The sequence below is a fragment of the Ambystoma mexicanum genome, chromosome 13 (assembly GCF_040938575.1).
Source record: "Ambystoma mexicanum isolate Mex_15411 chromosome 13, UKY_AmexF1_1, whole genome shotgun sequence".
Lineage (NCBI taxonomy): Eukaryota > Metazoa > Chordata > Amphibia > Caudata > Ambystomatidae > Ambystoma > Ambystoma mexicanum.
Genome location: NC_090938.1, coordinates 501,034,639 through 501,049,348, shown reverse-complemented (window position 1 = coordinate 501,049,348; position 14,710 = coordinate 501,034,639). Strand labels below are relative to the sequence as shown.

The following is a 14,710-nucleotide window of genomic DNA, read 5'->3' as shown; positions in this document are numbered from 1 at the left end:
GTTGTGCCAGGTGGCAAAGAGATCCACGTGGGGGTAGTCCCACCTGTTGAAGATCTGAATAACGAGGTAGTTTAGCTGCCACTCTTAATTGTCCGCTCCCAGCCTGCTGAGCCTGTCCGCTTCCAGGTTGGATTCCCCACATGAGGTGGACTGCCGCAAGATAAATGTCGTTTTCCAGGGCCCACTTCCACATGCTGATCGCCAGTCTGCACGAAGGAGGGGGATCTGGTGCCTGGCTTGTTGACGTGGCCAACCTTGCCACTGAGAAGTGGTAGGAATGCCCTGAACGCCAGCCAGATGGCGTTCAGCTCTAGCCAATTGATGTGGTATTCCTGCTCCTATCGAGTCCATGTGCCATGGACCGATGGATCGTTCAGGGTGGCTCCCCAGCCCTCGAGCGAGGAATCCGTGTGATGCTGGCCTGGGGAGAGGGCGGCTAAAAGAGCTTGCCACAGGCTGCAGTCTCTGGACCACCAAGTCAGGTCCGGGTGGAGAGAACGTGGAACGTTGATCATCTCGGATTGAGAGCCCCGCTCCTGGTTCCATGAGTCAGCGAAGTGCAGCTGAATCCTCCTCATCCTTAGTCTCGTGTGCGGAATGGCTAATAAGAAAGCTGCCAGAAGACCCAGAGATGTTGTTACCACCATGCCAAGGAAACTTCTCTGCTGGGGAAGTGGGCGGTGGCCGATATTTTGTCCTCCGACGGAAATTACTTCTCGGAGCATGTGTCCCAGATGAGGCCCAGGAATGTCAGTCTACGTAGGCTGCAGCTGTGACTTCCCGAGATTGAGCAAGAAGCCCAGATCGTGCAGTGTGTTCATAAGGGCATGGGAAGAGTGGTGGACCACTTCCAGAGATGTAACCCTGATGAGCCAGTCAGGGTATGGGTAGATGTGGAGGGCCTGCGCTACGAGGAAGGCCGCCACTTGATTCATGAGTCTGGTAAAGACCCTGGGGGCTGAGTTGAGTGCTAAAGGAAGGAATTTGTATTGAAAATGGTAGCCCATGATCCAGAACCGTAGGAAAGAACCATGGGGCTGCCAAATTGGGACGTGTAGGTACGCGTCCTTCAGATCCAGGGAGCACATCCGGTCTCCCATGTCTGCTATAAAAGGTGGCGTAACCATCTTGAATTTTTGCAGGGGTAAGGAGAGGTTGAAGGTGGAAAGGTCCAGCACAACTCTCAGGCCCGCCTGGTTCTTCTTCTAAATGGCAAAAATCCTGGAGTAAAAGCCAAAGCCTCGCTGGGAGGCTGGGACTTCCTCCACTGACTGGCTCTCTGCGAGCAACCAGATCTCTACCAAAAGATTTGCTGTCCCAACCTGTGGGAGTGGAGGGGAGGAGAGGCTGGGATAGGAAGGCGGTACCCCGTGGCTACTACAGATAGGATCCAGGGGTCCACGAGATTCTGGCGCCAGAAATGTGCATGAAGAGCAAGCCTGCCCCCCACCAGAGACACATGGACCCGAAGGGGCATGTCATGCCTTCTTTCCCTTGGAGGCTGTCGCAGAGATGGGGAACTAGAAAAAGCCCTTACTCTCTACCCTCCCCTTTTTTGTTTCTTGTGCCAGCTCTGAGACGGCAAGCGGTCCGGCTGCCTGGATCTGCGTTCCTGGAAGCCACGGAACCCTCCGTATGTACGACCCCTCTCAGAGCGTTGCTGAGATAGGGTTTACGATTTGGGCATGGTCTTTTTAAGGATGGAGAAAAACTTAGCTGTTTGTGAGCTGTTTTTCTTCTTGTGCAGCTCTTCGTCCGTAGAGGAGTGGAAGAGGTACCTGACTCCCCCCCACCCTCCCCCCCCTCCCCAACTCCTCCCCTTGCCACCCCCCCCAAATCCCCCCTCAACGGTAGATCTAGCATGCGTTCCTGGACATCTGGCTTAAATTTTGTTGCTCGGAGCCAGGCTGTTCTCATGTCCGTGGCAACACCGATGGCACAGCTCAAGATCAATATGAGCCACTGTGGATTCCATGAGGTCATGAGCCACCAGCTTGCTTCAGCTAGCCCCGCCTTAAAGCGTAATTGGCTCTGGGTGGGGAGTTCCAGGAGAAAGTCTGCAATTTCCCGCCATATCCTTTGGTTGGCAGCTGCCAGCATGGCATTAGCTTGACGTAGATGTAAAGAGGTGTTGGAATAGAGTTTCTTTCCATACGCCTCCAAGATCTTCTCCTTGCCTAGCAGCGCCGCAGAGGAAGAGGCGGAGGACGACTGGGGCTTGGAGTATGGTGATGCTGCAGTGATCACCGAAGAGAGTGGCTGAGGATGGGCTGAAAGCAAGAGTGTATGCCCCTCCACCTGCCTGTATTTGGCGTCCAGGCGTCCAAGGAGACTACCTGAGTCTGCATAGGAATCCCCGATTTGGCAGAGGGGCGTTGCGTGTGGACTTCGGCCAGAACCCCCTCTGCCGGCTGCTCGACCTCAGGTTGGGGCGAGGCCCAAGTACTCCGCCAGACCAGCAAGATGTTCGTGGAAGGCCCTGGCTGAGTATGGCATTTCTGGATCCTCCTCATCCGTATCCTGCAGATCTGGAGGATCCTGTGGGGGAGTGGTTGGAGCCGGAGGCTAGGGTAAGGGCCTGCAGCCGGAGGCTGAGGAGGTGGCGGAGGTGGCTGCGCCGGGGCCTGGGGCGTTAGCAGAGGCATCTGTGGTGCCACTAGCATTGCGTGAAGAACTTCCCTGATTGAGTCTTTGATAACCCCCATCTGAGGTGACTTTATGAGGCAGAGGAACTTCTCGAAGAGCACCTCCTCACTAGCCAAAGAGGTGGCAGGGGGGTGCCGACGGGGTAGCAGGGAGCTGCTGGGTACCCTGTCCATATGGACACAAGGAAAGCTGCCCTGCGCAAATGAGGGGTAGACTGTAGGCCACGTACCTGGTTGAGGCTATCCCACCTTGACACTCGTTCTTCGCCAAGTTGCTGGAATGGCATCGGATGGGTGCCTCTTTCTGGCGCGGCGGCTATTTTCTCCAGCTGCCTGCCACGTGCCTGTGACCTGTTGCGGCTTGCTGGGCCCGGCCTCCAAGACTCTTGCGTGTGGATCACGAGGCCTACCCTGCTCCTCGGGCCTAGGCCCGGTAGGTGTAACACCCTCGACCCAGGGTGGGGGTCGGTAGAGCTGCATTTAGGTGCCCCCTCAGACGTATTGCCAGTGTTAGGGCATAGCCACTCGGCCATGGTGCCGGTAAAAGAGTGGAGCCCCTAGGGTGGAGACCCAGTAAAAGAACCTTCCGGTCCCTCAACACTGCAACCGAAGGATCCAAGGATCCCTCGACCCGAAGGGCGGTCGCTGAAGCAGCCTCGGTGCACGTGCTGGCAGAAGGACCTGACCGGTCCCTCCCATGCAGGAGTCTCCCTTGGGGGGATGCGACGGAGAATATCGGCCCTACCTTAGGCTTGGTTCGATGCTTCACAAAGTTCTTGAGATCCTCAGGAAGAGCTCCCTCCTCCTGGCTAGTGTGTTCTTTAGCGCCTTCGAAGACTGCGAATCACACGCCGAACACGATTGCCAACCGTGGTCTGGGCCAAGGCAACGTAGGCAGAGGGCATGGGGGTCTGAAGTTGGAAAGAGCCCGTTGCAGCGTGGACACCTGCTGAAACCTGTAGAAGTCGACATGTGCCAGGGAGGAGCGTGACGCCTGAGGACCAAGTACCTGAATGATAAAGACAAAAAAACAAAGTAGTATATGCGCGTGGAATTACATTGTCGAAGCCAAACCCAGTTGCGCTGGTGAATTCGGCCCGTTCCAGTCGTCGCGGAAAAGGGGACTGAGGTGTGGCGCCAGAGGGCAGAGTCAGGGCAGTGCATGCTCCCTGTGCTTCTAAATTTAAAGGGGAAGGTGGTTTTTTTCTGGTGAAAAAGGTTCCGTCTCCCGTCCCTTGGAAGGGACGCCCATACAGTATGGAGGAAAGGGGACGGACTTAAGACTAGGCTCTAGACAACTTAGGGAAGGACTTTTGAAGCTACGGTTAATTCTCTGTGGACCTGCAGTGCATAATCTAATCTGTAATTTCCTTGACAGGGGTTTCATCTATATTATGCCCTACTCTAGTGACTGTATATGCATTCTATTTTTAGTGTTATTCGATACTTCTACCCGATTGAAAAATGACTACAGAGTGTTTGGTCATAAATATCATTTTATACATACGATCTTAGTGTATTTTGTGGCTCCCATTGTGTGTACTCATTGTGGACCCTTTACAAGCTCACCACCTCTTGAGACTTAGCCTAGACCACTCGTCAATGCTACCTTGAACTGGTTTGGCTACAGCTCTCAGTTGTCCCTGTCACAATGTAGGTTGCCCATCTATACATCTGTCCCCCAGGCCAGAGTATAGAAAATCAGTCTCAACACTGAGCTATCATGAGATGGATCGTTGGTGGACAATATCAGGCGAACAGCAGTCTAGTAGTCGTTGAAGGAAAGCAAACCGCCGAAAAGATAGGAACCAGCGATATAAAAAACTCGAGCTATGCATTATGTGCGACCGACTAGAAAGGCAGGAAAAAACAATCTGGTGGGACCGACACGTGAAGGCTTTTGGGTACACTACACGTCACGTTAGGGATAGTGCCACTGTCACGCCCATGTCTAAGTCCCTTCTGGATCTTCGAAAAAGGTTCACAACTACGCGTTTTCCACTAGATGTCAGACTATGCGCAAAGCATGTGATCTAAGCAGATTCATAAACATCAGAAACTATGTTTCCTTTTTATCTTTTACATTTTTGTAAGTTTTTAACCTTGCACATAGCATCTTATAATGCAGTGCAACGGGGATAATTGTGTACCTCACTAGCTTGGGATTTTTGGTTACTTTTATACGTGCCTAAAGACAAGCTGGTGGCAGAAGATCTATTTTGCCCAGGTTAGCATTATTTTTAGTGTGCACATTTGCGTTCACCGAGTATGACTAATAAAGTGGCTAGTGCCCTATAACGGCAGTCCCACAAAATTGGTGCTTGTTTTTTGCCATATTGTAGTTTGGCTTTCCAGTCTTGCCAGATCAGGAGCTCCCTTACGATGTAATGCAGGCACTTGCCCAGGAAAGCTGATGCTTTCACAGGCTAGTGCCCCCTTTACTTGTGTGCAGGCCAAGAAGTGGGTGGGACTGTCTCGTCACATTCTACATCCATGGAACCTGAGAGGAGGTGTGGGGCATGAGTGAAACCAATAGTTGTACCAGAGTAGACAACTACTGGCTGTTTGAATGGTGCGATACGTACCATTGGTGGGTTGCTGCATTCTGAACAATGAAGACTCCTGCAGCCATTTCTTCAGATCAGCATTGGAGTCAAGAATCACTTGTGGGCAGCTTGACTGAAGATCCAAGTAAGACCCCTGAAGACTGGCATCCCTCCTGTACCTGGAAAAGACCTGTTGAAGTACCGGATCTCCAAAGACACCAAGTGGTTCTTCAGCCCTTGGACTAGTGGGACAAACTAGTCTTGACGCCTTCGAGGAACCACCCACCCTGAGTCTTCGCAAGTGTCCTTGAGCCAGGTGAACTGGCCAGCTCTCATGCGGACTCCCTCGCCAGAAGTGTAGCACTTCTGGGGTTGCACCCGGAACTTTGGTGGTTGCCATTTTATGGTACAAGTCACCTTCCATGCAAATTTAGGCATCCCAGCTTCAAGGCATCCATCCTGCTCTAGAGAATCTTGTTTAACCCTGACTGGAAAGACACCTGCTGTCTTCTATGTGGCGACTGTTGCTGGAACTCGCCTGCCCGTACCTTTGGAGTGTCCTGAAGAGGCCTGCATTGGTGCTTCTTGCATTTATTTATCGCTGGGGGTTGAATCTTGCTTCTTGACTAGATTGGAAGAATCCTTGCCCATGCAGCTCACCTGGGCACCTCAAAGGAACCAATGGTGGGACATCCAACCTCCAGCTACCCCCAGACGACCCATCAAGTCATCTGGGAAACAGTCAGGTGGGTAAGTAAATGCAAAGCAACTGTCCCCCTCTGTCCTCCATAGGATAACATTGGGAACCAGTCACTTTGATTCCCAATCTTCCATTCCACTGCCTTTTGGTTGTCGAAACTTGGGTAGCATTTTCTGAAAGAGAACACAATCTACTTACCTGGCAACTGTGTTGAATATATTCTTGGAATACTTCAAACACAAGTACAATTACGATTTACCTACAGAGAATATGTTCTGGGGAGAAGCATTATGGCTCCTGTGACCTTTTTGGCCACAAGGCAACATTCATCTTAGGGATTGTACAGCTAAAGTTAGCAGAATTCACTTGTGACTTGGTCCCATCTTTAGTGCATTAATTTACTTACCTCAAGTGTTAAGTAATTTGAATGCATTTTAAGAACCTATGGTGAATGTATAGATGTTTATTATGGAGTATCATGCGATCTCACCTGCAGGTTTAATTTTGGTATTAGAATACTTCATCGCAAACCAAATTGACCTTTTTAATTTGACCAAATGTTTGTTTTGTGGGAATTTCAGTCAATTTAAATTAAATTTACATGTAGGGTTAGGGAATAGGGTATGGTCGGGGAACTGGGGGTGCAGGGTCTCTGCCCACATTTTCAAAGAAAAATCGGTCAAATTGGAAAAGGTCAATTTTTGTCAGTTAAATAGACGGAAACATTCATTTTTTGGTCTAAAGGCATAGAAAACTTTATACATTTCTGTTCAAACTGAATTATTGAACGTTAGATTGTGTGGAATCATTAAGACCCTGGGCCTCACACACTGAGAACAGACTTTACTGCTCTCCACATTTACCTTGATTGCGTTTTAGCTAAACCGAGTTCCCGGTTCACTAACTGTTCTGGCCACCAGGCCATACTCTAGAAATCCATCTTAACATCTGCCCTCAAATCTACAACCCTGCATAGGGACCATGCTAGATAGTCTTGTTTTTCCCCCAGCTATTTACTGTTGCCTGGGACTCCTCCACCTTCTAGGGGCTCGGGTTTGAGATCACATTTTGTTTTATAGATGGCATAATATTCAAAGAAGTATCTATTGGATTATTTAAGGTCTGTTGTCTAAACTAACTCTGGGATCCCAACTCTCCAAAGCATATCCAATGGTTAGTCTTCTGAAAGGGGAAATGGCTGGTGCCTTCGTTAACTTGCTGGATTTGGGCAGGTTCTGGTATGCCTACTCTTACCTACTTTTCTACTCTAACCACACGTCTTTCTCTTCACCATCAAGGCCTCTGTCCTACTGATGTTACTCTATTCTTCAGTCTCCTGCAATAGCCACATATTCCTCCCCCCAGTCACCAGCCGCCGTCTTAGTCACCCGTCCCCCAATCACCCCCGTCCCCCCCACAATCAACCCCCGTCCCCCCCACAATCAACCCCCGTCCCCCCCACAATCACCACCCGGCCCCCCTCAATCACCACCCGGCCCCCCGTCAATCACCACCCGGCCCCCCCTCAATCACCACCCGGCCCCCCCTCAATCACCACCTGGCCCCCCTCAATCACCACCTGGCCCCCCTCAATCACCACCCGTCCGTCCCCCTCAATCACTGCCTGTCCGTCCCCCTCAATCACCGCCCGTCCCCCCAATCGCTGCAACATCCCGAACCGCCACACCTTGCACCAAAAAAACTTTTCATTCTGTAACCATTTGTTTCACACTCCTAATACTTACCTAGTCTACTCATTTGCAGCACAAACATGCACACTGAACACAGCATCACTTCAACTTCCTAGCCAGTGCATAACCTTTACAAATTGCCTCCACAGTCCACCACTATTTCCTCCCTCCTGCTAGTCTTGGTCGCTCATCTTAAAGTCTGACCTTACCCAAATACCCACACTTTCCACTTGCCGTGTCCTCCTTATCCTCTTTCCCTTAGCCAATCTGGCCCAGTCTTTCTCTCCGAGGGTGTGTTTTTGTGAGTTGGAAGGGCATAATTATTGGGCCAAACCATGCCTTTGTTTGGGTCTGCTACTGAGTGGGCAAGTTGTTTCCTGAGGTTAATGGTCAAGGTTCCTGTTACGAAATGCAATATTGGGATTCCTCATGAAAGCTATTCTGGGGAAGGGTGGATACTTCTCCCCATAAACTCCCTGGTGGTCTACTGGGGTTTGGTCTCATTGCATAAGGTTGGTGTCTGCACCATGTTCTCCTCTAAGCAGCAACTTGAAGCAGCTGTAGGCAAAGTCTCCCCACACATTGTGCATCGTTGTAGCAGTGTTGTGTTGCTTCTTGAGAAGGTCAAGGTACTTCCTGGTCACACTTAAACCACCTCCCCCTCCGTAATGGTCAAAAAGTCCTGCTTGCCTTGTGCCCAAGACGGTGTTGTCCAGGTCAGTACTTCTGGGTGTTATCCTTGTGAACCCCAGGGGTGGCAGCTGTTCCTCCTTTCACTAGAACTCAACTTAAGACCCGTAACTACTTTATTACCATGAGAAAGAGAATTGGGCAATAAGGCCAAATACTCCCAGCGCTTGCGCCTCAATTAACGGCGTCTGTGGTCAATTGTTAATATACGAGTGCCTTGCCCAGCACCCACAGTGTAAGAAATATAGAACAATTGCAACAATCGAACTGCGTCACACACGAAAAAAATTGTTAAGCCAATAAGTGCAAATGTACAGTTGTTTAATTTATGAGGTGAACAGCCTGACACGTGTTTCGAGCGAAGCTCTTCCTCTGAGGCTGTTAACAGTACATATAATCAACCATTGTGAGAAAATAAGCAGAATAACGCACACAAAACATTCAGATTGCATGGGCCAAGTGTTGGTGGACAACAGGTTGTCAGCATAGTGTATCAACATCCAATACACAAATATCAAACAGGAATTGTCAAAATTTAAGAAACATGTTTTACAAAATTATTGCGATGTGAGTTTAGCACAAGTTATACATATCGCATTCACAAGAAAATGATTATTCATATTACCCAATCGTGGAAAGTATCGGAGAAGTCCAAAACGAAGAAGAAATAAGAAAAAGAAAGGAAAAAATAAAGCAAAGCCTATAGTTAGCCAGGTTCGTGGGTGGGCCGTCGTGATAAAGGTCTGTGCAAAAACCATGAGGTCATAATTACTAATTGCATATGCCAAAAAAGAAAGGAAAATTCATATTTACCACGTAGTCTTATACAATGTGGACCACTAGTAATTAAGAGAAAGGATAATTAATATTGGAAAACCAAACTACCCCACAGGGTGATGTGTAGCATTGCAAAATACCCCAATTGGCACTTACCAATTAAAGGAAATGAATAGGTCACGGATCGAAATCAAAATGCGTAACTGAAGAAGAAAAAATAAAGGAAAAAATAACAATCCACACTGAAATACCGTCCTCTCCGCCATCCGGAGAATGAACTATACTCGCAAATAAACATAAGAAGTTTACCTGAGTTAACTTGTAACGGTCAAGTATAAATAGAATTGCGGTGTGCAGCGATCCCAGAATGTCAGCGTAGTATGACAAAATAAATGTCACCAAACCATCCCAATCATGTTATGTCCGTGGACCAAGCGATCAGCAATGCAAAGAAAGAATTATAAAGAAAGGTGAATGCCTAATTAGCTTTAATTGATAAAGTGTTAGTCAATACAAAAATAAAAGAAATCAGGGACCGTGTGCAAGTTCACACGTCCTGCTTACCTGCCGGTCGGTTAGGAAATGAGTTCAAGGGAGAGCGCGCTGCCGCATCTCCTGTGCTCTATAGCTACGAGCAGTAGCGAACAACTACAACGCAGGCGGCAGCACCAGTGCACCGCCATCTTGGGAGAATCACAGCGCAGGCATATTGCAGCCGGTCCTATTAGCAGCATAAACTAAAGTTAACAAATTATTAGACCAAGAAGGGAAAATAAATAACGATGCAACCTGATGTAAAAGGCTGACCAAAATTGATTATGTAAATCAAAACTCAAGGTCAACAATGCCAACCAGCGGACATATGGAGCCGCTGCACAAATTTACTCTCTAATTATGCCCAAACAGATGGAATCCGCACGATGATACACAATCATTGTTATTTGCACAGACCTCACTGCGAGCGCCCAGCCACTCAATCGAAGTAATGTATACTGTAATTGTAAGCAACTAACGTGTACAGCAAACAAACACCTGAAATTCTGACTTGTCACTGGCAATATTATAGAAGACACTATTAATGAAAAGCAAAAACACCATCATCTATATCAACCAAATCTGGAGAAATGTTCACGAATGCGAATCTTGAGTGGCCTAATTGTACTGCCAATATACATTAGGCCACAGACGATGCAATAAACTACAAATTCCAATTAATAAATGCATTGATTATATGTTTGCCAGTTATACCAAAGTCAACAGTCTCAGTCTCCCAAGTATGCATACACATATTACAGCTCCCACATTTGTGAAAACCTTTGGCCTTGCCTTGCGATAGCCATGTCACACCACTTGCTGGTTGAGACATAAAGGATGGACATAATAGATTCTTAAGTGTTGGTGCTCTGCTGAATGTAATGTTTGTGATACCATGCACATTCTTCATATACTTGATAATCTATCACCACCACCAAATGTCATATTGATCACACTCAATGTCAAGGCGCTCTATACGTCTATTGATCATTCAAAAGCTATTGAAAGCATTAATTTCATTTTACGCCAACAATCAGCATCCTTTCATTTACACATTGAAATGATTAAAGAATTACTTGCCTGTGCTCTTCAGAACAATGTCTTCCTGTTTAACAACACTTATTACAAGCAATTAATTGGCATAGCCATGGGCGCTAGCTTTGCACCATCGGTGGCTAACATATTTATGCATCACTTTGAACAGTCGTATGTATTCACCAATATTGACTTTGCTCAATCTGTATACCTATGGAAAAGGTATATTGATGATGTTATCATGATTTGGACAGGCCCGGAGGACCATTTATCTGAATTTGTTAAATTCCTCCATGCTAACAACTGGGGTCTTCAATTTACTTCTTAGCACAGTATGAGTACGATTGATTTTCTGGATCTTAAAATTTCTGTATCCAAAGATGGCTTTCAGACTAGAACATTCCGGAAACCAACTGCTGTCAATGCTGTTTTACATTCTTCAAGCTCTCATAAAAACTCAGTGATTAATAATATCCCGAAAGGGGAGTGTATTCGAGCAAAGAGAAACTGTTCAAGGGATGCCGACTGAGGTGGAAAAATAATTCATTCATGGCCAATTCAAAACACGGGGTTACAAGTCTCATTTACTTACTAAGGCAGAGCGTGCAGTGTCGAGTATGAAGAGAGCTGACTTGCTGACACCCAAAAACAAATCCAATCTGGATCCAGAGCGTTTGCATAAAATCAGACTTATTGCACGTTATAACAGTGACAGCAACAACATATATGCGATTCTGAAACGCCACTGGCATTTACTTCAACTAGACCAGGATTTGGGTAAATATCTAGAAACTAATCCTTCAATTACATTCAGCAGAGCACCAACACTTAAGAACATATTATGTCCATCCTTTATGTCTCAACCAGCAAGTGGTGTGACATGGCTATCGCAAGGCCAAAGGTTTTCACAAATGTGGGAGCTGTAATATGTGTATGCATACTTGGGAGACTGAGACTGTTGACTTTGGTATAACTGGCAAACATATAATCAATACATTTATTAATTGCAATTCGAAATTTGTAGTTTATTGCATCTTCTGAGTCTGTGGCCTAATGTATATTGGCACTACAATTAGGCCACTCAAGATTCACATTCGTGAACATTTCTCCACTTTGTCTAAACAAGATTCCAAATATCTGTTGGCCAATCATTGGCAGACCTGTCATCAAATGGATAATGCCAAGGATATTAGATTTACAGGATTACATCAGGTCTCCTTGTCTAAGAGAGGCTGGTAATATCGAACTGAAGCTTAGACAATTAGAAGCACGTCTCATTTGCAAACAGAATGGTCACTAGAGGCCTTAATTCCGATCATGAGTTTCATGTGTTTTTGTGACAGATTTTGATTGATATAGATGGTGTTTTTGCTTTTCATTAATATAGTGTCTTCTATAATATTGCCAGTGACTAGTCAGAATTTCAGGTGTTTGCTTGCTGTACACGTTAGTTGCTTACAATTACAGTATACATTACTTTGAGTGGCTGGGTGCTCGCGGTGAGGTCTGTGCAAATAACAATGATTGTGTATCATCGTGCGGATTCCATCTGTTTGGGCATAATTAGAGAGCAAATTTGTGCAGCGGCTCCATATGTCCGCTGGTTGGCATTGTTGCCCTTGAGTTTTGATTTACATAATCAATTTTGGTCAGACTTTTACATCAGGTTGCATCGTTATTTATTTTCCCTTCTTGGTCTAATAATTTGTTAACTTTATTTAATGCTGCTAATAAAACCGGCTGCAATATGCATGCACCGTGATCCTCCCAAGATGGCGGTGCACTGGTGCCGCCGCCTGCGTTGTAGTGTTTCGCTACAGCTCGTAGCTATAGAGCACAGGTGACGCGGCAGCGCGCTCTCCCTTGAACTCATCTCCTAGCCGACCGGCAGGTAAGCAGGACGTGTGAACTTGCACACGGTCCGTGGTTTCTTTTATTTTTGTATTGACTAACACTATCAATTAAAGCTAATTAGGCATTTGCCTTTCTTTATAATTTTGTCTTTGCATTGCTGATCGCTGGGTCCACGGACATAACATGATTGGGACGGTTTGGTGACATTTATTTTGTCATGCTACGCTGACATTCTGGGATCGCTGCACACCGCAGTTCTATTTCTACTTGACATTTACAAGTTAACTAAGGTAAACTTCTTATGTTTCTTATTTGAGAGTATAGTTCATTCTCCAGATGGCGGAGAGAACGGTATTTCAGTGTGGATTGTTATTTTTTCCTTTATTTTTTCTTCTTCAGTTACGCATTTTGATTTCGATCCGTGACCTATTCATTTCCTTTAATTGGTAAGTGCCAATTGGGGTATTTTGCAATGCTACACATCACCCTGTGTGGGGTAGGTTGGTTTTCCAATATTAATTATCCTTTCTCTTAATTACTAGTGGTCCACATTGTATAAGACTACGTGGTAAATATGAATTTTCCTTTCTTTTTTGGCATATGCAATAAGTGATTATGACCTCATGGTTTTTGGACAGACCTTTATCACGACTGCCCGCCCACAAACCTGGCTAACTATAGGCTTGGTTTTATTTTTTCCTTTCTTTGTTCGTTTTGGACTTCTCTGATACTTTCCACGATTGGGTAATATGAATAATCATTTTCTTGTGAATGTGATATGTATACCTTGTGCTAAACTCACATCGCAATAATTTTGTAAAACATGTTTCTTAAATTTTGACAATTCCTGTTTGATATTTGTGCATTGGATGTTGATACACTATGCGGACAACCTGTTGTCCACCAACACTTGGCCCATGCAATCTGAATGTTTTGTGTGCGTTATTATCAACCATTGTGAGAAAATATGCAGAATATGTACTTAATTTCCATGTTGCAATTGCCCAACACAAACATCAGTACTTTTATTGCACTAGCCGAGTGGCCCTTCTGGACAACTCGCCTCTCTCCTAAAGAACCTTTGGGGATACATAAAAGACAACCCAGAGACTACAGACTAGGGTAGGACTTCTGAAGTGGTAGTGTATGGTACCTTATAATTATATCACCTATGTATTGATCTGTGCTTAACATCAGTTCTCCATACTTTAATAATGCATGTGTTAACTGTTTGCAATTCTCAAATAGTGTGTAACCAATAGTGGTTTACCTGAGTTGTATATTTGTACTTAAGTATTTCACTGGATGTCTTCTCTTTGCACAAAAGGCCCAGAATAACTTCTATATTGTCTACCTTCCCGTACTATATCTTATAACAGGTCTACTTGACCTTTTACAACTGTGACCCTTTTCTGAGGGCTCAGCCTTCACTTTTAGGCAACATATTCAGCTGGTAAAAACCCTTCCAGTTGTGGCCGGACTCATTTAAAACCTTGAGCAGTGTTGCAAAAAAATCTGCCTAACGCATAAATAGCTGAAATTGTAACTAGCATCACTAGAAACATTTGCAAGCAGACAGTTTGTTTATGACTCTGGTACCAGACACTGATGAAATACTTTAAAAGGTAAATACCTGTCTTCCAGCATACCGGAGGGCAAGCTTCCCACTCACCAACGACTGCACATCCTCTGGACTAAAATAAAGATACGGTTGCAGTAAACACCAATATTCGAAATGAGGTACACTCAAGCGCAATACATGGCACATCTACAGCATGGAGGCAAGGTGGCTAACTTTACCGAACCAATCTGCTTTTGCATTAGTAGACCAATTTTAGGATTGTCAAAGTCTTGTGTAGAAGGCCGCCCACCTAGGTTGTAGGTTACTTAAATTACTCTAGTAGGGGTACAAATTAAAGTCAAAAGCTACATTCTTAGGAAAGGAGCAGGATGGTTAGAGAGGTACGATAACACAATAAGGGAATGCCCACAATGTATCTGTAAAAATAGAATCTTTATATGTATTATGTAGAGGGGAAACATTACAATGCAGCGGGTAGGTAACATTTTACAAGACAGACTTTTGGCCATGACTTCCGCAGAAGGCACGCAATGTTTCAGATTTGTTTTCACGCTAAAAATCAAAGGCCACAGATACTTTTTTCAGAGATGAAGCAAACTTTGAAAAGGCACGAAACCTTAACCGTTATGCCAAAACACATCGGTTGCATCTTCTGC

General features: G+C 45.8%; 1 protein-coding gene across 1 annotated transcript in view; it reads right to left on the bottom strand.

Annotated features, from left to right (window-relative positions):
• Nucleotides 1-14,710, bottom strand: part of PSMD11 (proteasome 26S subunit, non-ATPase 11) — a 996,429-nt gene that overhangs the window by 373,385 nt on the left and 608,334 nt on the right. Inside the window, exon 8 of the mRNA XM_069634167.1 lies at nucleotides 14,106-14,166. Coding sequence (XP_069490268.1) covers nucleotides 14,106-14,166 — 61 coding nt within the window. The remainder of the gene's footprint in view (nucleotides 1-14,105; nucleotides 14,167-14,710) is intronic.